This window comes from Blennius ocellaris (assembly GCF_963422515.1).
Source record: "Blennius ocellaris genome assembly, chromosome: 1".
In the NCBI taxonomy this organism is placed as follows: domain Eukaryota; kingdom Metazoa; phylum Chordata; class Actinopteri; order Blenniiformes; family Blenniidae; genus Blennius; species Blennius ocellaris.
Genome location: NC_137650.1, coordinates 19,840,164 through 19,864,196, shown reverse-complemented (window position 1 = coordinate 19,864,196; position 24,033 = coordinate 19,840,164). Strand labels below are relative to the sequence as shown.

The following is a 24,033-nucleotide window of genomic DNA, read 5'->3' as shown; positions in this document are numbered from 1 at the left end:
ACCAGCTTTATCGTAGACGATCTTTGAAAAGCCGTACTGGCGAGGAATTATTTTTGCCTTACTATAATTGGATTAATTTTGTTCACATTAATTCTTAAAAAGACAGTAGTCAGTTTATCTAATTAATATATGAGTATATTATTAATCAAACAGGAGCTTTATATTCGAAATTGACAGAAACTTAAATTTTTTGTACTTCTTTTAGACAGGCACATTTGTAGTAAGCCCAGGAGAGCTGGTCCTACTGCACGTTGCAGGAAGAGGAGTGTGTTGACCGTCCTCTGAATCTGGTGATCAACATAGTTCGACTCGAATTAACACCATGAATCGAGAATAACCACGAGTTTACCGAAGCTTACCTACAGACGCTGCTCGCCCGGCCGACGCAGTGATGTCTGTAAACCGCTGCTTGTACCTGCTTTCTCGGCTCCGGCGCCACATTCACCCCCGGGCGGCTTGCTCCTCCACCGGCGGTTGTCATGTGTCTCCTGCGTCCAGTTCACCACTGGCACCGCACTGGACGGCTCCGGTGGTCTGCAGCAGGAATGTGTCCTCCAACAGCTCCACTCCCAAACCTCCAGACACCTCGTTGTTCGTCCCCTTGTCTCTGAAGAGCGACAGCACTGCGGACGCGGCTGTGGGAGCCGAGTTGACCCATGCGCTCGATAAAAGTGAGTTTTAGAGTTCAGAATCACGTAACTCCTCCGACTTGACCTGCGTGTCACATTACTGGATTTTCACTTCTCTTCTACGCTCTTGTCTTTCAGATGAACTGCTTAAACTATTGAACCGGTTTTATAAAAGGAAGGAGATGCAGAAGCTGGCAGCAGATCAAGGCCTGGACGGTGAGAAACTACATCCTCTATGTGCCTTAAAGACGGTGTATTTGTCTTTACATTCATTGCCATCAATTATACTGGAATGCTGGACTCCCATTACAGAACTACAATTCTCCCCAAAAGAGGCAACAACTGCACTTTACAAAAATAACTAAAACACATATAGTATGACGTAAACGATGAACAGTGTATATATACATCATTTTATGTTTTGCCTGGAATAGTGGGACAACATAGATGAATTTATAATTATAAATCATCACAATGATTCCCCAGTCAAGGAGTAACAGATCTGACACAAACTGACTGTGTGAAAACATTATATTGTCCCATCATTAACTATGATCAGTAAGCCAGAGCAGCTTCGGTGCATGACTGAAAGCTCTCTCGATTACCTGTCATTAGAAATGATCGTGTTGGCATCTGTTTGAAACAAGTATGTGCATGGATGTTTTTGAGTAAATTGTTTTTCTCTGCGGAAGCAGCTCGTCTGTTTCATCAGGCCTTCATCAGCTTCAGGAAGTTTGTCCTCGAGATGTCGCTCCCCGCTGATCTGCACATCATCCTCAGCGACATCTGCTGTGGAGCAGGTCAGTCGGGTTCGTGAAAAGTTGTCGTTCTTTGATGAAACGCCATTAACCGTAGTCTGTCTGCTATTTTAAAGGTCATGTGGATGACATCTATCCATACTTCATGCGTCACGCCAAGCATATTTTCCCCATGTTGGACTGCATGGAAGACCTGAGAAAGATCTCTGACCTCAGAGTCCCGGCAAATTGGTACGTTTATCAGCGTCACTCTACGTAAAATGTAACATCATCCTGAAGCCCGGCTGGGATCCATCAGGTTGCCCTGCTGGGATGTCATTCTGTGGGGCTACTGCATCCTGAAACCTGAGCCTAATATTTTATAAAACGTTTACTCTTAATTTTCGTTCTTAAGTGTGTTGAACTTCAGTCTCTCATTCATTTAGTTCTAACTATGTTTCTTTGTCATCATCTCCTTCTTTGTTGGCTGAGGATGGTTGAACTTTTCTTGTCACTATGGATTACAGCTAATGCTTTACATGCCGCACCTGCATCAAGCATATTTAAGGTCCTATTTTATTTTAAAATTTTTGATGGTGAATGATTATTCCTATCCCGATACAGCTGACAGACCTTTGCGTGCACACTTCTCATAACCACACTTGTTGGCCAGTTGTGATGGCAGAGAAATAGATCAAACGTATTCAGTAGTCATCATCGCGGATGCCGGGTCTCCCAAAGCATCGACATCCAGTTGCAGTTAATATTAGAGAACTGCCAGATATTAAAAGGAGTTCAAATTATCTTCAAAAGGAGCACAAACACTCAATTTAGATTTGTTGACAATTCTGTGGCCATTAAAACAAAAAAATTCTAGGCAGCATAGATATAATTTCAGTCATAAGAGGGTTAAAAATAGAGAAAACTTTCAGTAAAATAGTAAATGGGAAGACATCTGGAAGGAAAAAAAAAAAAAGGAATCTGTACACTCTGTAATATTGAAGTCAGTATGTGTGTTTCTCAGGTACCCTGAGGCTCGAGCCGTCCAGAGGAAGGTTATTTTCCATGCCGGGCCCACCAACAGCGGTAAAACGTATCACGCAATCCAGCGCTACCTGGCTGCCAAGTCTGGAGTCTACTGTGGACCTCTCAAGCTGCTGGCGCATGAAATCTTTGAAAAGAGCAACAATGCTGTACGTTTCTTTTGACTGCTGGACATTACGTTGTAGGTTTTATTAAATTTTTTTATAGAAAAAAAGATCCAGTTCATTTATGCCTCATGAAGTACGAAGCTCTTCGTCACTTTAAAGGCAGTGGCTCTACATTCTATTACCATGAAAGCACACACAATATGTGAAATGGCACAGAAAACACAAGATTGATAAATCAATGTCGCTCTTTTATCAACAATCTTATTCTTGCGCTGGGCTCTGTCAGGGCGTGCCTTGTGACCTGGTTACTGGAGAGGAGAGGACCTTTGTGGACCTGGAGGGTCGAGCAGCTGGTCATGTGGCCTGCACCATCGAGATGTGCAGTGTCAACACACCTTGTGAGTGAACTCGGCATACGAGATGAAATAGTGTATAATGAGGTTTTGGCAATTGCTAATGAAAGACATTGAATGATATTCTTTGATGTTGTAGTTGTTGTGCCAAGTATCTCTGTTGTGAGAACTGTTGAGTCTCCACGTATTGGTTCTATGTCAGGATGAGGGAGTAATGTGTTTTTAATGTGACATTGCAGTTTTCTCACATGAAGACTTTTCACAATCATGACAGCTTGTAGAACGAAGTACACTATGGTGTATGTTTAACTTTTTTTTTTTTAATCGATACAAGGATTTACATTTACCGCCGTTTATATTTTTATGCCTCGATAGATGAGGTGGCTGTCATCGATGAAATCCAAATGATCCGCGACCCTTCCAGAGGCTGGGCCTGGACCAGAGCGCTGCTGGGTTTGTAACAAAACCACATGCAGGATATACTCAATATATCGTCCTCCTAATCAGATCCATAATAAGAAATATTCTCTCGCCACTATGTGTTTGTGTAGGCCTCTGCGCGGATGAGATCCACGTCTGTGGGGAACCAGCAGCCGTCGACTTCATCAGAGAGCTGATGTTCACCACAGGAGAGGAGGTGGAGGTGAGCCTGCACGTCACAGGGTGACGGTTGTCCTGGATGATTGTCTCTCCTCTTATCCCCCGTTTTCCTTCCTTCCAGGTCCACACCTACCAGCGCTTAACCCCGTTCTCCATCCTGGATCAGGCAGTGGAGTCTTTGGACAACCTGAGACCCGGGGACTGCATCGTGTGCTTCAGCAAAAATGACATCTACTCTCTGAGCAGGCAGATTGAGGCCAGAGGACAAGAATGTGCAGTCATTTATGGGAGTTTGCCTCCAGGTATACTTGCCACACAATTGTTTGTTTGGTTTGTGCAGAGTGGTGAAGATGGCCCTCGGTCTGTCTCATCCGATCGTGATCGTTTCAAATCTATTATCAAATGAAAATTAAAAACCATTTGGAATTTTATCTTTGTTTACAAACTGTATCATAAGTTGATGCTTGGTTGTTCTGTGATTAACAGGCACCAAACTGTCTCAGGCCAAGAAGTTCAATGACCCCGATGACCCCTGTAAGATACTCGTTGCAACAGATGCTATTGGCATGGGCCTTAACCTGTAAGTACAAACATAGCAAACGTCATTTCTTTCTGCTAGTTATGGGGCCAATCCCATACGGTATTGGTATTGGGTTCTGATACCAACAGAATTCAGGGATCAAAGATTTCTGATCCCTGAACCTCGTCTCTGCTTTACTATTGCTGAAATGGCTCAAGAGATTCCCTGCCGGCTGCTCTGCTGGCTGGCTGCAAAATGTTGAATAGATTTTCCTGAATGGATTGGAAGTGAAAAAAATGTGGACCGGTGCATCCTTACCTTTTACCCACATAAATTACTATGAGGATATTACAAATGGACCTCATTTTATGATTTGTTGCGATGCAGAAATGTTTGTAATATTTTAACTTTATTTAGACATGTATGTTTTTACTGTGAACTGTATTCCTCATTTCTTTCACACGATTGTAGAATTTACTAACTGCCCACTCGAAGGCAGGAAATACAAACCTATGTTAGAAGGCATAATATGACAATTGTAGTCCTTGCAGGGAGCATAAAAAAACTAAATCCACTCAATTCCAGAAGGCCAAACGGTGGGGAAAGATATCCAACTTATGGCTAATATTTTATGTATACACTGGCAGCTATTGAATAATTATGTAAATCATATGTAGGTAACATGAGTTCACTTCTTTCAGAATCTGTGAAACCAGTAATAAAAAAGAGACCTGCCGTTGGCTGGGCCTAGGGCCCAGCCGTTGGCGAGGTCCCTAAAAATGAGTTTCGGACACCAAAGAATGGAGGTTGGAGGCTCCATGTAGCCTTTGGGCCACCAGTTGCACATGCCGAATGTAGAGGCTATTGCATAGCTAATTTTCAGGCTGATGATCCTCTCCTGTCGAGCACTCATGGCTCGGTTGGTCGAGCGGTTGTCTCCCAATCGGGAAGGTTGCTGGTGGATTCCCATCTCCGCCTGTCCACATGCCGAAGCGTCCTTGAGCAAGTCACTGAAGCCCAAATTGCTTCCAATGGAATTTCAGCTCCTTGCATGTCTGCAGTGTAAAGTGCTTTGGGACTGCTCACACAGTTGACAAGCATTGTGTGAGTGAAGTCAATTTACTATTTATCTATGTGACTTTTTCTCTCCTTTGTTCTGTGCAGAAGCATAAAGCGTATCATCTTTAACAGTCTCATAAAACCCAACGTGAACGAGAAAGGAGAGAAGCAGATGGAGACCATCAGCACGTCTCAGGCTCTGCAGATCTCCGGCCGTGCTGGAAGGTCAGTCGTCTTTGTCCACAGTGAAAAGAAGAAGAAACGGCCATTTCAAGTTTTGTCCGATTTTTTTCTTTTCTTTATCTCAATTCCTCGGCTACCCGTCACAGGTTCTCTTCCAAGTTTAAAGAGGGAGAAGTTACGACGATGCACAGAGATGACCTGCCCGTCTTAAAGGAAATACTCAGCCACTCTGTAGACGCCATCGAGGTGATCATTTACTACAAAATCCCACATGAATCAGTATGACGGGTACATAAATGTTCATGTTAATTTCTCCATCTTTGTCTTAGACTGCAGGTCTGCATCCAACTGCAGAGCAAATCGAGATGTTTGCGTATCACTTGCCCGATGCTACATTATCCAACCTGGTTGTGAGTATTTGCAATTTTTTAGTTTTTTATCTTACCTTTTTTTTTTTTTTTTTTTTTTATTTTGCACATTGAAGTAAACGAGTGATTGAAATTCAAACACCCATGTAGTTTTTACTACGACACACTTCTGACATTTTCTCTGTCTTGACTGTCATCATGACTGTTGACCTTTAAAGTTCTGTGTTTAAAAACATAATCCATCGTGTCCTGTCCCTCTCTTTGTTTCCACCAGGACATATTTGTCAGCCTTTCTCAAGTAGACGGCCTCTATTTTGTCTGCAACATCGATGACTTCAAGTTTCTGGCTGATATGATTCAGCATATTCCGCTTAACCTGCGGTCACGCTATGTTTTCTGCACGGCTCCAATCAACAAAAAACAACCTTTTGTATGCACGTCCTTCCTGAAGGTAAGAGTGAGGAGAGACAGATGTAAATGAGCAAAGAAATGAATAAACTAGATGTAAGAGATACAAAAGATTTACTCTTAAATAAAAAAAACAAAAACTTAAAAAAAGGGTTGACGTGAGGAATTAAAATTCAATTGGAGCTGTCGTCACTTACATTTAGTCACATTCACTCCTTACCTTCATACTAAGTTTGTTCCATTATGAGACAAGAGAGGAATTGCAGTCAGTTTTTAAGAATCTATGCCCAGTGGAGGGGATTTATGATTGTATAGATGGTGTACCCATGAGCTCTCAGTTTATGGTTATAGCACGCTGATTAGCAACAGAATCAAGCTGCCATCAATCAGTAACCTTTGAAATTCAGGGCCGGATCTCGGTTATCATTGATGTGGAGGAAGGCTCACGGTCGGTCATAAACACAACAGAACAGAATAGAATAGAAATACTTTAGTCATCCCGGAGGGAAACGAAAGAAAACATGAAAAAATATCAAACCGTGTTCATCTCTCTCTCTCTCTCTCGCTCTCTCTCTCTCTCAGTTCGCCCGTCAATTCAGTCGAGATGAACCTCTGACATTTGACTGGGTCTGTCGCCATGTCAGCTGGCCTCTGTCTCCTCCCAAGAACATCAAGGATTTGGTTCACTTGGAGGCCGTCCATGATGTGTTGGATCTGTACCTGTGGCTGAGGTAACCTCATGTCCCTCAACCTCAAGTTCCCACATCTCTGAGTGTTTGGAAGCACACTGCTCACCGTGAACACTTTTGAAATAATGTTGCATATGTGGGTCTTAAAGAACCAGAATCAAGTCGATTTAACAAATCACTGAAAATAGGCAAAAATTTATTCAAATATAATATTCAGTATTATATTGATCATATTTAATTGATGTGTAAATGATCTAAAATGTTGCCAGTCTGACTCTGTACAAGTTGGTTTTTGTCTTCAGTGGTTAGTCGTTATCCCTATTGTATGGATTACTCCACAGAGTAACATTATATGTTTTGTTTTGCTTTGTTTTGTTCTTTTTTTTGTTGAAGAAAAGTCTGTCTTGGTCCTGACTGCCATCTATTGCCGTCTCTTTCCATAGCTATCGTTTCATGGACATGTTTCCAGATACGGGTCTGATTCGCAGTGTCCAGCGGGAACTGGACGACATCATTCAAGAGGGCGTCAGAAATATCACCCGCCTCATCAAAAACACTGACCCAACCATAACAGACCCACTCCAGAAACAGGGCAACAGACGTGGACAGACCCTCGGCAGTCACCGCATCGCCGGCACTGGTTTTACTCGCAGAACCAGACACGAGGGAGAACAGAGAGGCTCAGGAGAGATGATGGACAACTCTCTGGCGAGCCGCCTCATAAAAGACGGGCTGTTGACCCCTGGGTTGCTCCATCAACTGCAGAAGGAATGGTCCAAAGACCATGACAATGACAACAACGGGAAAGGGAAAAAGAAAAAGAAGCGATGAGGATGGTCACTGTGCAAGAGCAGTTCTGTTCTGATGATAACTGCTGACGGAAGCCTTAGAAAGCATGTGCTTATGATTAACCACCATTTGAAACAAGAAAAATAGTGACATCTCCACTTATTTCATCACTGTAAGTATAGCAAGTCAGCTTTCAGCTTCTGCTGAAATGAAATGCAGCTGGAAACGGCTGGAGGGTTTTATTCGGGTCATTTATGTTGACTGTGACTTTACATACTTTGACGTGTGTACAGGGCAAGACGAGGGATCAGCCAGTCTTGCATCTGGAAGACGATCCTCTTCACTGAGCAACGGCCACTTGTTTGGGTTTTTGCATTTTGTTTCTGTGTTACTTTGAGTTTGCAGGTATTACTCTCTTTTTTTTTCTTTTTTTTTTTCATTTTACACATAAAATAGACAAACTGAACTTCTCAATGACTTCTTTTTTGGGGGAATTCTCATGATTCTGCTCAGTCGAACTCCAATTTCAGTCTCTCTAAGAGAAATGCTTTGGAAACTCGTTTGAAAGTCTCAAAGTATCAATCAGCTATCGGGGGTCAAAGGAAGTCAGCCTGTTGTGACGAGTCATCATGACAAATGTGCGATTACACCACCTCGTCTTTTCTAGTACTCAAATGAAGGGTCAAAGTTTGTCAGAAATACACATTTTTATAAAGCCTCTGTCAGTCTGTCTGCTTTTGGTTTTCCCGTTTCAGGCAGCAGAACACAGCTGCTTCTCAAGAAATGTTTCACAGGCATAGAACTGTCGGTTTATATGACATATTTATAAGTGTGGATTTACTTTTCAATAGCGTCCAGATTTTTTTGATATACACCTGAGTCTGTCTTTGTGGTGCATTGGCCTATTTGCAGAACAGATTGAATTGAGTGCAGCACCTAAAATGTAATTCTATATTTTTTAGAAGATGGGGAGATTTGTAAATAAAAGCTCTTTAAACTGTTGATTTCATCTGTATAATATTTTGCGCATGTTACTTCCCATCAGTATTATACATTGTTTATTCATTTTTGTACTTCATGAACATTATATAAACTTCATTATTGTCCTCGTGGATCAGACAGAAACTGCTAATAGTTAGAAGATTCTGCTGAGTTTATTGAGGGTTTATGCTAAAAAGGACTGAATAACGTGAACAGAAGTCAGGGATGGGCCATTAGGTAAGAGTCTGGATGACAACGGGGAAAGAAAGGGGGTTTGGCCTACTGTTAATGATTTAGTTGGTACAGAGGTTTTCTGCACTCGGTGAGCTCAGAGTCAGTAAAACAAAAGATTGAAATAATACTAGAGAGCAACTGGAAGGAGAAAACACTTGGTGGCCTTGCATTCGTGAAGATGGAACGTGTTTCTGTTTGAACACTGATGTTACTTTGGAAAGCGATTTATTAGTTTTATTTTAGCATCTGGAGGGTTTCTCTGGTTTGTGGATCAAGATGTTGGCCGTTCACCTTGTTTCCTTTTTCTTCTCCAAACTACAGGAGGACCCCACCAAAAAGGTAGGAGTTCTATGAGAACTCATCTTAAAATTGCTTTAAATACTTTGTCACTACTTGTGGCGAAAATGATTTCTGCCATATATTCAAAAGCATCTGAACTTGTGTTAGTGTGAAGCACGCCATCTTAGAAGGAAGCTGCTCATGTAATAACTTTATATAATACTTTTCAGAACACATGTTGCACAAAGTATTTTACAGTAAAAACACAAACAAAAGGTCAGGTGAGACGGAGGAGATGAGCAAACAAACACGAACAAGCAGTCAAACGGATCGAAAATTATTATTGGCGAGAAAACACTGGCCGAGGTGGCTTGAAGAGAGCATATAAAAAGATAAAAGGGGCCGAATTCTATTGAAAATGGAAGTTTCAAATAAAAGATTTACAATTGCCTGTTATAGCACCATCAAAACAAGTTTTTTATTATCCATAATTAGCTTTTTCTTTCTTTTATTGTGACATTTCTGCAATTTGTACACGTGCATGCATCTAAAAGTGTCGAGTTGTAGCTATTACTGTAATGAGATGATCCCTTGGTAATTTGTTACTAAGACACCATTTGTGCTTTCTCGTGCAATGATTAACATCATTCCCCACACCTCAGTGCAGACTGGATCAACACACACATTGGCACTCCCAGTCAAGCGCAAGTAAAATGTTTCTCGGACACGGCGCTGTTGGACAGTGTCCAAAGAGCGTGAAACTGACAGAGACTACGGCTGAATGTTCAGCGTGGAGGGTGTGGCTGAACTTTAGCTTCATCATGGCACCAACAGTGTCACTGACTGTCGCCACAATGTCCAAGTCAAACTCCTGCTGGTGAGAGACGGAGGTAAAGAGACTGTGTGTCAAAGCAAAGGACAGACGCACACAGATTAAAGGAGTTATTTGCTATTTCACAGCGATAACTATAAAAGCAAAAGGACAGCCATATGATACAGATAAGATGTTGAACAGAAAATGACAATCAATTTAGTGTCATTCAGTTTCTCATCCATCTTCTGTGTGACTTTATCTGGACCGGATCCCGAATTTGGGACAAAAAGGCAGGATACACCCTGGACAGAACACCACCAAACACAGACACACTTACATGCTTTTTGGAATTACCAATCAGCATGAATGTTTTTTTTTTCTTTTTTCTTTCCTGTGAGGAGCTCAGACTACCTGGAGAAAACCCACGCATCCACAGATAGAACATGCGCACTCACACTCACATCTGACCCATCCAGCTACGATCCATTTGTTCTCCCTCTTCTCTGACACTCACCTGTTTGTCTTTTTCTGTTTTTGTTTTTTTTAGGTGGACAGGTTCCTGCATGCAATGCGTCTCAATGATGAACAGCTCAGTGACATATCAGCCCGTTTCCAGGCTGAAATGAATAAGGGTCTTTCTAGGGAAAGTAATGCCGCTGCAGCAGTGAAGATGCTGCCAACACATGTCTGCTCCACTCCTGATGGATCAGGTTGTGCATGAATTTTAAAACACTGTTTAAAGACTTGTCATGTCACCACAAAATTTCAGGGGGAAAAAAGAAAAAAAAGCTAACTGATTTTTCATGTATTCTGTCCACAGAGAAAGGACAGTTTCTGGCTCTGGATCTGGGAGGCTCTAAGTTTAAGGTTCTCCAAGTTAAAGTGAGAGAAGACAAGGGGATTAAAAAGGGAGGAGTGGAGATAGAGGAGAAGACCTACCCAATACCAAGGGAAGTGTTGAATGGTAGAGGAACAGAGGTAAAAAAAAAAAATATATATATATATATACTACTCTTCTCTCTACTGTATATATATATATATATATATATATATATATATATATATATATATATATATATATATATATACACACACACACACACTGTACTGTGTATATGTATGTATATATATATATATATATATATATATATATATATATATATATATATATATATATATATATACAGTGTGTGTGTGTATATATGTATATAGTTTGACGGTAGTTCCACATTAAAGGAAATGAGACATTTCCGACTTGTCTTCTCTCTGTGTGTCTGACTCTTTAGTTGTTTGATCACATCTCAGAGTCTCTTAAAGACTTCCTGCATGAGAAGAATATCAACACAGAGAAGAAACATCCTCTGGCTTTTACCTTTTCATTTCCCTGTGAACAGCCCGCTTTGGATCAGGTGTGACACTCTCCATCCAACTAGTTGTTTATACATCTTTGAAACTGCTGAAAGATCCTGACCAACCGCTTTCTCGCTGTAGGGATTCTTATTAGGCTGGACTAAGAACTACAGAGTCCGTGGTCTTCAGGGTAAAGATGTGGTGGACGCCCTCCGACAGGCTATTGACAGAGCGGGGGTATAATGACACCGTACTACAATATGTGTTGACATATACCAATCTGAATCTATCAGACTCCCTTCTCAGATAATACTGCTCTTTATTGCTAGCCTCTCTGCAATTTTCCCTGCAGGGCATGGACATGGAAGTCTTAGCTATGGTGAACGACACCGTGGCGACCATGATGACTTGTGGCTTTGATGACCAGAACTGTGAAGTTGGAGTTATCATCGGTAAGTACAGTTATTCTTTTTTTTTTTTTTTTTTAATTGTCTCTGCAGTTTGTGGCTTCCAGTCTTCCAGCTCAAGCAACAATTCAGCATGAATAATACAGACTAATGTATCATTAGTAATGATTTCAAAATGGCACTGGACAACTGCCCAGCACCAACACCAGGTCAACTCTGTATATGTAAAAATTAATATCTGTTCTTTCAATGATTTTATTGTGCAAAGTACACAAAAAGGGGGATAAAAATGCAATAAAACAGAACATACACTTTGACATTTTTAGGAGAAATGAAAACAATCCATATTTCTTCACCATAATTAAGTTCATCATTACCTACACAACAATGAAATGATCACATATTGTTTCAGATCAAGCCTTCTGCTTTGCATTTGACACAGTGCTCCCTCTAGTGGTTTATCTTGTGAGACCTACGACAAGGGCCTGTGGTTGTGTGTTTCCATGATTCCAATGAAAATCTCAAAGCAAACCTTGTATTGAATAAAATATAGAAACTCGAGCATCTGCTAGTAGTAACAAAGCAATGTTTGTCCCTTTGCTCAGGCTCTGGCACCAACGCGTGCTACATGGAGCAGTTGAGTCATGTTGACCTGGTGGAGGGAGATGAGGGCCAAATGTGTGTGAACACCGAGTGGGGAGCCTTTGGAGATGACGGAGCATTGGATGATTACATGACAGAGTTTGACAGGGAAGTTGACGCGTGCTCTGCCAACCCCGGAAAACAAACGTGAGGAAAACAGCTTTGCGTTCCCTCGTGGCTTGACATAATGTGCCATCACACGCACCGCACAGCGCCAAGCTTAATCCCCTCTGTCTTGCTCTTTCTTCCTTGGTTTCTCCCGATTGTAGTTTCGAGAAGATGGTGAGCGGGATGTATCTGGGTGAGCTGGTCAGGCTGGTTGTCTTAAAGATGGCCAAACTGGGATTATTGTTTGATGGACGTGTGACTAATGCGCTGAGGACCAAAGGGAAGATAACCACTGCGCATGTGGCATCCATGGAGGAGTAAGTTAATCTCATTGCACTGACATGTCCCAAAAACAGAAGTATAAACATTTGCCTTTTTCAGATACAAACCTGGCCTCAACAATACCAGAGAGATACTGGAGTCTCTTAAGCTATCGCCGTCACTTGATGACTGCATTGCTGTTCAACACATCAGCACCATAGTGTCCTTCAGGTCCTCAAACCTTGTAGCTGCAGGACTTGTCGCTATCCTGACCAGGATGAAGAAAACCCGTAATCTGAGGGAGCTGAGGATCACGGTCGGTTTGGATGGAACCGTGTACAAGATACACCCACAGTGAGTTACAGTGGAATCACTCCCCAAAGCTCACATTCCTTTACGAAAGTGTCAGATAGTAAAGGTGCTTCAAATTCAGGCTGGGCCTTTCTGGAGTTTGCATGTTCTCCATATGTGTCTCACCCTACAAAAACATGCATTTTAATTATGTTTTTCCCGTAACTGTGACTGTTCATGTCTCTGTATTTCTTCTGTGATGGATTAGGAATCTGTCAAGGGTAGACTGTCCCTTTGCCCATAGTTAACTACTGAAGCTGCTATTAAAGTCGTTATTTGATAAATGTGACTCATTTTGCTGAGCTGGTTATATTAGGGACAGCTAATTTATTAATTACATTCAACTAAAATTAAGACCAATTAGATGAATTGGATTAATAAAAATAAAAAAAAGATTTCTGTACCATGAAAACAAGAAAAAGCACCCACAATAAAAGCTAAAATAAATGACTAACCTGCCCAAAGGAGCACACAGCAGTCATCAAATTTAGCAAAAATATTTCTAATGTATTGAAAATACATCACAGGCACTTTTGCTATGATGTCACTTACATTCAGACATTTGGCTGGAGGTCCTTCATCAAGGAAAAAAGAAAATCAAGGTTTGGTAAAAGTCAGCAGGTTTGAGTAATACTAACGCACTGATAAGTGAGCAGGAAGGAGAGAGACAACAGCTCTACAGATCTTCAACAATATTTAAAGTAATGCAAACACAACAAGTTTAGTGAATCTGAGTCATAACTTCCTGGAAAAAAAGTGCCCCAGTTATTAACACAGACCCAATAAAAAATAATAAAACCTCTTAAGTTTCAGCCAAAATGGATGAGATTAAATCTAATAACTCATTGTGTTGAAAATTGAAGGTGACTATTACAAAAAAAAAAAAACACATTGTACATTTACAGATATTCTTTAAAATTAAATTAAATGATGGACCCTAACTTGTCAACACATTATATCAATCATTATATCAATCTTGTTGATGAGCTTTCTGTCACCTCTGTGTCAGGTATCCTAAACGTCTCCACAAGGTGGTGCGGCAGCTGCTTCCCGAGTGTCACGTTCGGTTTGTCCTGTCGGAGAGCGGCAGCAGCAAAGGTGCCGCCCTGGTGACAGCCGTTGCTCAACGTCTGGCTTCAAGAAAGCGACAGGTCAGAGTTTTACTCAGTACTCACAGGTTGACTCCTCAACAATTACCCAAATCATCACTGCTTACACATTCTACCTGGCTATTCCAGGTGGATGAGACTCTGTCCCCCTTCAGACTGAGTCAGGAGCAGCTGCAGCTGGTCAAGGCCAGGATGAGGGCGGCGCTGGAGGAGGGCCTGAAGACCAAAGGGTCCTCTGCTGTCAAGATGTTGCCCTCTTATGTGTATCGCACACCTGATGGCACAGGTCAGGAACCAGTACACAATGAACAGATTTGACGCAACGATCTGTTCATCCTTCAATGTATCTGAATGTATGTGGGTCATGTTTTCGTTTTTTTCTAGAGCATGGGAAGTACCTTGCTTTAGATTTGGGAGGAACCAACTTCAGAGCAATGCTGGTGAATTTTACAAAATCTGTGCAACAAAACACACGGATGTACCACAAAATCTACTCGATACCTCTGGAGATAATGCAGGGAACTGGAGAGGAGGTAAGAGACACAACTGAACTGACAGCACTGGGTTATGAGCCATGAACTTTAAAGATTTTCTTTACAGTCAAGGTTTTTGTCTGTATTTTTTGTTCGCCTCTAGTTGTTTGACCACTTGGCACAATGTGTTGGTGATTTCCTGGACTACATGGGGATGAAGAACACTCGTCTTCCTGCGGGCTTCACCTTCTCTTTCCCCTGCGAGCAGACAGCTCTTGATACAGTGAGCAATAGTGTGATACTGCAACCATCCATATGACATATTGAACATATTCTGTTCTCCTATACTCAGTATTTCAAATGACAAAGTAAAAAGGTCCATCTGCAGTGAATAAACAATGTTCTCAAGACTTTTTTTTTTTTGAACTTGTGTGTGTTCTGTAGGGCACTTTGGTGAGCTGGACCAAAGGCTACAAGGCGACAAACTGTGAAGGACATGATGTCGTCAACATGCTTCGGGAGGCTATCAGGAGACGCAACGTGAGCCACATTACAGTAGAACTTTTTAATAAAATGTTTTCACAGGAGAGAGAGAGAGAGTGTCTGTGTCCTTTTCTTTGACACTCTTTACCACTCTTTCATCCTCACCACTTCCTCTCACCTGCAGGAGTTTGACTTGGACATTGTGGCCATAGTCAATGACACAGTCGGCACCATGATGAGCTGTGCCTACGAAGACCCTCAGTGTGAAGCTGCTCTGATCGCTGGTGAGAAGCTCTCAGATTGTCGTTTTTCCGATGGAAACTAGGTGGAGTTCAAGATTAATGGTCTAAAATTAATGGCAGGTTTCTAGTAATATTGGTAAATCTCGGATTTGAATAATAAGGATTGCATCAATGTATTTACCCATTTTATTATGTTGGCTTTGTCTCATATTCCATATTTTGAATGCCTGTTGTGCAGAAATGCAGTGCCTTGTATTTTACAGGAACTGGCTCAAATGTGTGTTACATGGAGGATGTGGAGAACATTGAAAAGACCAAAGAAAATGTTCGAAAAACAAGTGAAGACCAGGACATGCTTGAAGGAGATGAGAAGGTCAAATTCACAGTGTTTAGTCTGTCAGTGGGCTCTATTGATTCTTGTAAAGTATTCATGCTACATTTTGTGGAATATTTTGGCTTTTGTTTTCAGCAGGATGGGGAGGGGCATGATGGTGGCGCTGATTTTTCAAAGATGTGTATAAACACAGAATGGGGAGGTTTGGGGGATGACGGCTCTCTGGATGATATCATCACACCCAATGACATTGAGGTGGACCAAAACTCTATCAACCCTGGAAAACAAAGGTCACAATATTATTAGATATTTAACTTTACGTTTGTACTGTGTGGCCAATTCTCACGTGTTGTGTTTTCTTTCTGCTGGAGCTTTAAGCAAATGTTTTCATGATGTGTCCAGGTTTGAAAAGCTGACCAGTGGGATGTATTTAGGTGAAATTGTCCGACATGTGCTATTGAATCTGACCAGAAGAGGTTTGCTGTTCAGAGGATACGTCACTGAAGCTCTAAAAACACCCGGAATCTTTGAGACTAAATATCTGTCAAAGATAGAGAGGTCAGAAGGATGCATGTTTGTCACTTTTAAGTGCTGACTGTAAATGCTTATTGTTCCCTTTTGTTGACTTGAGTTCCCCTGTTCTCAGGGTTCCATATTTTTCATGTTTGTTTCTGCTTGTACATAGTTCATATGTCTGATGTCGGCCTTGAAATACCCTGGCGCTTTGCCCTACATGATCAGCCTGATCGCCCTTGATCGCTCCTGGCTTGTCAGTTCATCGAACCAGTTTGCCTATTTCTGCTAGTATTTTGTCCCATCTATTTTCTGTTGGTTCTCTCTTCTTTAGACTCAGGCACGTGGCCCAACATTCATCAAACATTTGCTGCTCGCAACTATTTTGCAACAAACAAACAAATGTTGAGCTGCTTTAGTGCAACATTTGGACTGAAGGCTTTCTTTTGCTGCACTTTCTGATTTGTGGGGAATAAATTGAGAAGACATCCATGACATTTAATTAAGAGCTATTTGTTTGGGAGGTACAGTACATTGTAACTATGAAAGTCCTTGTTACCGTCTGTCCCGCCACAATGAGAATGGGGCGTCAGGCTGAAGCTGCACTTTTCCTTCCCATAAGTCTGTGTTTTGTCTTCCTCCAGCGATCGCCTGGCCCTCCTGCAGGTCAGACTGATCCTGAAGCAGTTGGGACTTGACGGCACCTGTGTCGACAGCATCATTGTCAAAGAGGTAGAGGACAGAAAAGCAACACCTGATGCGTGTTGGTGGAGGGTTGTTCTAAAGGGCAGATTCTAAGACAGTATATTTCACCAGTGAAATTTTATTTAAATGTTGAAATCAATGGTTCAGGGCAGCTGTGCTCTCTTTGTTATTCTTATTTTATCACTAAGTCTCCACAAGTCACATTCAGATTATGGCATGTGCTTCTTCAGGAGATAAAAAACTAGAGATATATAATAAATGACTGAAAATCAAAATAAACCTTTTTCATAATTTATATTCTTAGCTTATGTCTTATATAAATGACGGAAATTACTGGAATATATCATGATGAGATGTTTTTCATTTTGAGTTTTTTGAGTTTTTAATCATACTTTTGTACCAATAAAGACCAAAACTATCCAGATCAAAATTTGAAAATGCTTAAACCTTTGTGGTTTAGGTGGTAGGTGTCGAAATAAATGTAAAAACTATTTTAAGTGATATTCCATTTTTTTTCAGATGTGTTTTTAGTTTCTGTGCTGGTGTCAAAATTGAACCCGATGTTAAAAAGAGGTTAAAAGTTGAAGCCATGTCTACAGAATCATGCTCTCTGTTGTAACTACAGCTTGATTTTGTGAAATATTCTTCCACTGCTTTGTGTAGTGCATTTTGTCAGTTTCAGCAAACAGTGGCCTCAACAGTCTTCTGTTGCAATATCGATAAAGACTTTCATTGTTGTATAGGTATGTGGCGCAATATCACGCCGTGCAGCTCAGCTGTGTGGGACAGGAATGGCGTCTGTCGTCGATAAGATCCGAGAGAACCGAGGACTTGACTATCTGAAGATCACTGTCGGAGTGGATGGAGCGCTCTACAAATTACATCCCCAGTGAGTCTTCCAGTTCATTTGTGCATTCAGCTTTGCTCAGGTCACAGAAAGCCTGTTACATGAATTGCATATAGTTCACACTTTCCAGCCATCTATGAATATATATGCAGTTAATGCTTGATTATCGAGGTCCTTATTAATCAATAATTAGTTTCTACTGATCCAGTAGTACTGAGTTACTGACAAAGGTAATGGTGGTACAGTATTGTGTTTATGAAATGTAATGTAAAGGGTTTTTTTGTTTTTTTTGTTTCTTGATGTTTTGTTTTCTAGTTTCTCTCGAATCCTTCAGGAGACGACCCAAGTTTTGGCTCCCCAGTGTGACGTGACCTTTCTGCCATCAGAGGAGGGCAGCGGGAAAGGTGCTGCGCTCATCGCAGCCTTGTCCAAGAATGTGCTGTATTAATAGTGTCGCGATCGCCACAAATTCTCCATCTGGGAGGTTTTAGGCTGATGTGCATATTCTCAGAATCTAAACTGTAATTGTTGCGCTGCTGTAATTAATTTTGAACGCCAAATAAATATCTGAATAGTGACAGCTGAATTTATGGATTCTTACTAAAACCTTAGAGGATCACTTGTTGTACTTACTCACAGGATTTCTACAATTTTTGTAGAAGATATTTAGTTTGTATCATCTTTACTTCTTTTGGGTGACATGCTACACTGCAGTTCATGTTCAGATTTTCACATTCTTGTAGTCGACATAGCCAAGTCATTTTCTACAAAAATAAGTAGTCAACATTACAGATGAGTATTCACAAGAAAAAAAAATTCAAATGTATGAAATATGTATGAAAAATTTCGTTAAATACAATATTCTAACAAATGAGTGTCAATCATAAGACCTGGGCGTGGGCTGGGCTGGGGGAGGGAGTCTCTTCTTGCATGACTGCATCAATCTCCCTCCCTTTGTGATGACCACAGGTTACATTTTCACCTCAAGACGCACATTGTTTCACTGGTTTATATTTTATATTATTGACAGTTACCACACTTATCAGATCACTTCTAGTGTTAAAAGTATCCCAGTTTAAAGCTTGGCTTCATGCTGGTGAGCACCTCTGGCCAATATGATGCTTTATTAGCAAAAAGAAATTACCATAAAGTTTGAAAACCTGAGTGAGTGTAGTTGTCTATTTTTTATTGCACTTTGAGATTTTTAAGTGAAAAGTGCATTACAAATTAAATGCATTATTATGGTATCATCAGGAAACCAGCTGCAGCAACTATTGTCATGTTTAATACCACAAATGGATTCAGGTATTGTACAATTGTCAGCTATGTACATTTATTAGTTTGGAGGCATATTCAAACAATATGCAAGATCGATTGGAGTCAATCCCAGCTGAGTATGGGTGATGGGCAGGAGTCACCCTGGAAACTTTGATTGTCCATCGCAGGGCAAACATTCACACATTCACATTCACACCTGTGGACAATTTAGGTTGACCAATTGACCTGCATGCATGTTTGGGGGAAACGTGGATAGAACATACAAACTAAATCATCTCACAAAAGAGAATACCAACCACTGTGCCACCGTGAGGTCCTTCAACTCAATTCAATTTTATTTTTGTTGCGCCAAATATAACAAAATCATCTGACAGTACTTTTAACAAAGAAGAACTCAACAATTCCACATTAGCAAACGCGATAGAGGCGATAGAGGATAAACTCCATTTAACAGAAATAACTGTTTTGCAGAACCAGACTCAGGCGATGGTGGATTTCTGCTGTTTCAGTGATGGTAGGGGATAGGTTGACGTTTCTAGAAAATAGATGGAATGTGGTTATGCTCAATGAGACACAAGGCTCCCTCAAGTGTGTGCGCGCGTGTGTTTTTGTGGGTGTTTAGTCAGCTGTTTGTCAGAATTGACGGAGGTCAAGAAGAGGCTTGGAACGCTGCTCAGCACATTTCCCAACAACAAATACAAGCAGCATTCTGTTTGGTGCTGTAGACTAACACACTGTGCTCGTGAATGCCGCTCTGCCCCTGTGTGCAATTTCAGTAACCTTGTCTAGCTGCATTATCCCTCAAGTTGGAGTTCTGCCCAGTTGTCTGTGTCTCTATCCGTCTGTCTGAAAGCTAGACTAGTCAAAACCTAAAATAACCCACTAAATTACCTCAAAGTTTCACATCATCTCATACAATCAGATTGTGGATTGTAATATCAACGCTCAGACTGACAAGAAAATCCCCCAAAAATAAAAAATGAGTCAAACCTGAAAGTTGAATTAAAAAAAAAAGATATACAGTATTTTCACATGAACAACTGACAACCAAAGTAGAAACATCAGGATCACAAACTATAACTACATTGACTGAAGGGATAGCAAGTATTATGCTTTACTGAACTGCAATGCTACTTCACGTTTTAATAACAGAAAATGCCTGAACCAGGGAGTCATTGAGACATCCGTATCAGTTACCTGCAGGAGTCTCTTGCTGGGGAGTCACGGTGTTCTTGAGATAAGAACGACTCAAGAATTTTAGATTCACTAGTTTGCCTCATTAGCTTCTCCGGGCAAAACAACACACACACACACACACACACACAGTTTCATCAATTATGGGACGTCTGATTTCGCCTGGTGACAGATGTCAATACCAAATTGACATCTGCTAAAAGACCAACCCAATGATCTATCTATTTATCTATTCTAAAAATGTATTAAAAATATTTTAGTTTTTTTTATATGTGTCTACAAACACCTGTATGAAAACACTGGGCAGCCGAATGAGCGGTGCAATGATCAGTGACACTGAACTAATATTCATGACTCATTACAAGTGTTTGGAGATCAGGAGAGGCACCTGAACAATAACAGCAGACAAAATAAAGTGCATCAGAACTAAATCGAAGAAAAAAAGGTGACAGAGTCAGCTAAACCCGGAGGGATTAAAGAAAGGACGGCAATGTAAAGAAAGGTGCGTGCTAGCAGGAGTGAAACACTTGCTAATCTGTGAGGGATTAACATGTTCGGATGCTACCAGCTGAGTTGTACGTCACAGATACACACACACACACACACACACACACACACACACACACACACACACACACACACACACACACACACACAGTAATCTCACACTGTCCTAATAGTGACCTACTATCTTCACAGTTCAACCTCACATGCACTGACACACAAACACAGCTGGGCTTCTGAACACAGCGGCTGGAAGTTTTTCACTGTCTGCCACCTTTCACCTCTCTTATTTTTGTCTGTCTGTTGTGTGCGTGTGTGTGTGTGTGTGTGTGTGTGTGTGTGTGTGTGTGTGTGTGTGTGTGTGTGTGTGTGTGTGTGTGTGTGTGTGTGTGTGTGTGTGTGTGTGTGTGTGTCAAAGCTCCTATTGTTTTCAAAGGAGACAAAGGGATACACAGACACGCACGCACATATATACACAACCAAAATTAGCAGAAGATGGGAGTTGAGATCTATGAACTGTGGAGGTATTGTTGTCAGACTGTGTGTCTCTGAAATGCAATCGCTTGCAGGAATATCAAGGTTTCTTTTGTTTTTTTTTCCTTTTCATTTCACATTCTTTGAGTACTTGATAGAAAACAAACCACTCGCTTCAAACATTTGAAACCTTGTGTATAGTACACAATGGAAGAGTGAGACGAGATGCCACGATGCAATGAAAAATCATTGCGAGGACAGCTTGTCTGGATAACTTGAAATCTTCATCGAGAGGAACAACTGAAGAATCTGTGGAAGTGGAAAAAGAAGAACCGCGTAACAGAGATATCACTAAAATGGATGGTGAATTGAAGAAGGACTTGACAAAGCACAAAAGTGTAAGTAAACCTGTGATGAGGCGATTCAAAATCTGTGTTCCGTCGTTCAGATTCATGTTGAGCACTATAACAGCCGTCGTGGGTCATATACTGCGCTGCAAGGTGGCAAACTGATAATATTGTTACCATAATACTATCTGCAAAATATTACAATACTATATTATAATTCTAATCCAATCCAATATAATAATAGGAGTCCATGAGAAGGAGTCAATAGGGGGTTGGGGTCTCTTTCTCCAAGAATATGAAAACCAGTGGTATCATTTATTTTATTCATGGTGAAATCTTCAATGTAATATTTGCAGTACGGGCTCTGTAGATTAGGTTTCTATGCAGCTAAAGCAGACTGTTTATTTACTTTCACACATGACTTCAACAAGTCTGGGCAGGTTGGTAAAGAGGGCAACTGGGACTGTGAGAACAGAGGAATTCAAAATCTGTGAAGACAAGTTGTTCGTATGAGGAAAAACAATTTACAGCTGTGTGATGTTTGGAAAGCATAATCAAACATCACAGGCACGGATAAGAAATTAAACATTTCTATGACATATTAGGCACTGAAACATGCATACATTTAGATTGAGGCAATAGAGCTTTAGTGGTTCACAAAAAGGTTTTGACGCCTAAAGTTAGCGTCAACTTACAGTTTTAATCTGATAAGTCGACTAAACCTTTTTCTGATACTTCGATCAACAAATCTGACTTGGGTAACTCAGCTGCCAATTGGATGAGCCACTAAGGTGGCATTAACTCTTCAGGTATCGCATTAAGTGTAGACAGACAGAGTCCCTCAGTGTCGGTGGTTGCTCTCCAGAGCATTCAGACAACAGACTGCTGTTGTCGTTGCTTTGACATCACGTCTCAGAAAGCGCAGACGAGCTGTACAGAGTGGCAGAGCCTCTCGGGGTGATTCATCGAGTGACGCCAATAAATTATTCATGAAGGCTGTCCTTTTGGTTAGGCTGCAAATCTAAGGAAGTGCATGACATGACAAATAATAACAAGGTGAAACTTTAAATTACATTACTTGTAGCGCAAACGTTTGGTTTGTTGTCTAAGCGTTCAGTCACAAAACAAGCTCTCTCCCACAGTGGGGGGTGGGGTGTGAAATCAGATCTGTCATTTGTCCCTTAACAAAAGTACGAGAGAACAATAAAAAGCTGCAGCTGGGTGAAAAGAAGGAAACATGAGGTCATGGACTTAAACAAACTGCTTTAAGAGGCATACTGTTGTACACATTTCCAGTATAGATAGATGCTCGAGTGAAAACATCTGCACGATACAAGAGCCTCACTTAATACATCCAAGGAAATATTTTCAGCGATAGCCTCCGACACCCTGACTTCATGCTCTCAAACTGCATGATACAGAAACTGGAGTTTCCTTTTCTTTTTGTCTTCAACCTCAAAAAGCAAAACCAGTATTCTAAACAACGGCACAGCTGGAGAAATTATATTTCATACTTAAATGTGTCAGCCAACCACAACATCCTTTTATTGTGTGAATGTGGAAGGCACTCACACATAAGTGATCTTCATTATTATTATTATGACTTCTTTGCTGCGGCACTACATCTCCTGCAATGTTCAAATATCAAAACGTGCAGCTTGTTCATGAAAGGGCTGCTTTGCTATGTTTTTTTTTAATTTTTTTAATGTCTTTAACTGTTTCAAAATAAATCACGATACAACTATGAAAACATGTCCCATGTCCTCACGGCTGATTGCAGTGAGCAGCTGGTAATCAGGCTTTCTGTTGAACTCAGTGATGAACCATCATGATAATCAGGTGTGTTAAAGGAGGGAGACATGGAAAACGTGCAGGGCTGCGGCCCTCCAGGACCCGAGTTTGACACCTCTGATCTACGGGATAATCGGCCGACTTTAGTCCCGATAGATTTTAGTGTGGTGAGCTGCGTACACCCTATGAGATCAGAAGAGGAAGATCTTGTGCGATCTGTCTTTGGTGATCATCAAGTGTGTGGTCTCTTGATCTGTGAAGATTTTAAAAATCCTATAGTGTGTGCCAGGCTATAGTGTGTGGTGAGCTCTTAACACACCCCACACCACAGGAAAATCAGACACGACTTTTTTTTCTTTCTTTTTTTTTACAGACATCCGACATTCGGGCCTGTGCTCCGGATGTTCGGGAGGAGGAAAGCGGGACAAAAATCGGCCTGATTATCCTGTAGTGCCGGGGTGCCCAAACTCTGTCCTGGAGGGCCCAAGTCCTGCAGGGTTTAGCTCTATCCCAGTTGCAGCACAGCTCATTGCAATGAGGGGCTTGTTAATTGGCTTTTCCTACAACCTCTGTGATGACATTAGATCATTAGATTCAGGTGTGCTGAAGCACGGAGAGAACTAAAACATCCAGGACCGAGTTTGGGCTCCCCTACTGTATCGTGTACCCAGTGTCCTTCCCACAACCCCTCCTCGCTCTTCCTCCATCAATGGATTTGTCTCCAGTGCGTGAGCCACACCAGCCAATCACTGTACCTGGTCGGCTGCCGCTCACACATCTCAACCAATGAGCGGCCAGGGAGTGGGCGTGGCCTATTCTCCCTCTC

General features: G+C 41.3%; 2 protein-coding genes across 2 annotated transcripts; both read left to right on the top strand.

Moving 5' to 3' along the window:
• Positions 1 to 336: 336 nt before the first annotated feature.
• supv3l1 (SUV3-like helicase) lies at positions 337 to 8,416 on the top strand. The gene is made up of 16 exons (XM_080497312.1): positions 337 to 671; positions 768 to 845; positions 1,325 to 1,429; positions 1,504 to 1,618; positions 2,391 to 2,559; positions 2,804 to 2,915; positions 3,246 to 3,323; positions 3,422 to 3,513; positions 3,592 to 3,772; positions 3,957 to 4,050; positions 5,155 to 5,274; positions 5,379 to 5,478; positions 5,562 to 5,642; positions 5,875 to 6,051; positions 6,591 to 6,739; positions 7,141 to 8,416. The coding sequence occupies exons 1-16, from the start codon at positions 392 to 394 to the stop codon at positions 7,526 to 7,528; spliced, it is 2,319 nt and encodes a 772-aa protein (XP_080353438.1). The 5' UTR covers positions 337 to 391; the 3' UTR covers positions 7,529 to 8,416.
• Positions 8,417 to 8,977: 561 nt separating this feature from the next.
• LOC308149155 (hexokinase HKDC1-like) lies at positions 8,978 to 18,067 on the top strand (the record flags this gene model as incomplete). The annotated part of the gene is made up of 21 exons (XM_080520825.1): positions 8,978 to 9,040; positions 10,342 to 10,504; positions 10,615 to 10,772; positions 11,081 to 11,203; positions 11,286 to 11,381; positions 11,497 to 11,596; positions 12,157 to 12,340; positions 12,463 to 12,618; positions 12,683 to 12,916; positions 13,923 to 14,064; positions 14,152 to 14,308; positions 14,407 to 14,555; positions 14,659 to 14,778; positions 14,940 to 15,035; positions 15,163 to 15,262; positions 15,484 to 15,593; positions 15,693 to 15,844; positions 15,957 to 16,112; positions 16,712 to 16,799; positions 17,516 to 17,661; positions 17,935 to 18,067. The coding sequence occupies 21 exons, from the start codon at positions 8,978 to 8,980 to the stop codon at positions 18,065 to 18,067; spliced, it is 2,826 nt and encodes a 941-aa protein (XP_080376951.1).
• Between the last annotated feature and the right edge of the window lie 5,966 nt (positions 18,068 to 24,033).